At 52.1% G+C, this 315-nt stretch overlaps 1 protein-coding gene across 1 annotated transcript in view; it reads left to right on the top strand.

Moving 5' to 3' along the window:
- LOC104983891 (tumor necrosis factor alpha-induced protein 2-like) overlaps nt 1-276 on the top strand; it is a 10,662-nt gene extending 10,386 nt beyond the window's left edge. The window contains exon 6 of the mRNA XM_010833415.1: nt 183-276. Within this exon, the coding sequence (XP_010831717.1) occupies nt 183-276 (94 nt within the window). The remainder of the gene's footprint in view (nt 1-182) is intronic.
- Nucleotides 277-315: the final 39 nt, after the last annotated feature.

The following is a 315-nucleotide window of genomic DNA, read 5'->3' as shown; positions in this document are numbered from 1 at the left end:
CATCTACCCATCATACAGGCACCCGCTTACCCATCTGGACGCCCATCTAGCTATCCAGCCATCTGGTCATGCACTCATCTACCCATCTGTCTGTCCTTCAATCTATCCATCCATCCACCCATCTAGTCATCCACCTGCCCACCTATCCGTCTATCCATTCATGGATCCTTGTATCCACCCAGCCGGCCAACAGTTATCAAGTGGTCTCCTACTAGCTACCCGGCTGTGTTTAGGCACCAGGATGCGAGGAGGTACAAGACAGACCAGGCCTTCTGACAGACAGATAGTCAGATGAGGGTTAGCAATGATGAGGTC

The sequence above is a fragment of the Bison bison genome, unplaced genomic scaffold (assembly GCF_000754665.1).
Source record: "Bison bison bison isolate TAMUID 2011002044 unplaced genomic scaffold, Bison_UMD1.0 scf7180017863609, whole genome shotgun sequence".
Lineage (NCBI taxonomy): Eukaryota > Metazoa > Chordata > Mammalia > Artiodactyla > Bovidae > Bison > Bison bison.
This window is presented reverse-complemented; position numbering and strand designations above follow the sequence as displayed.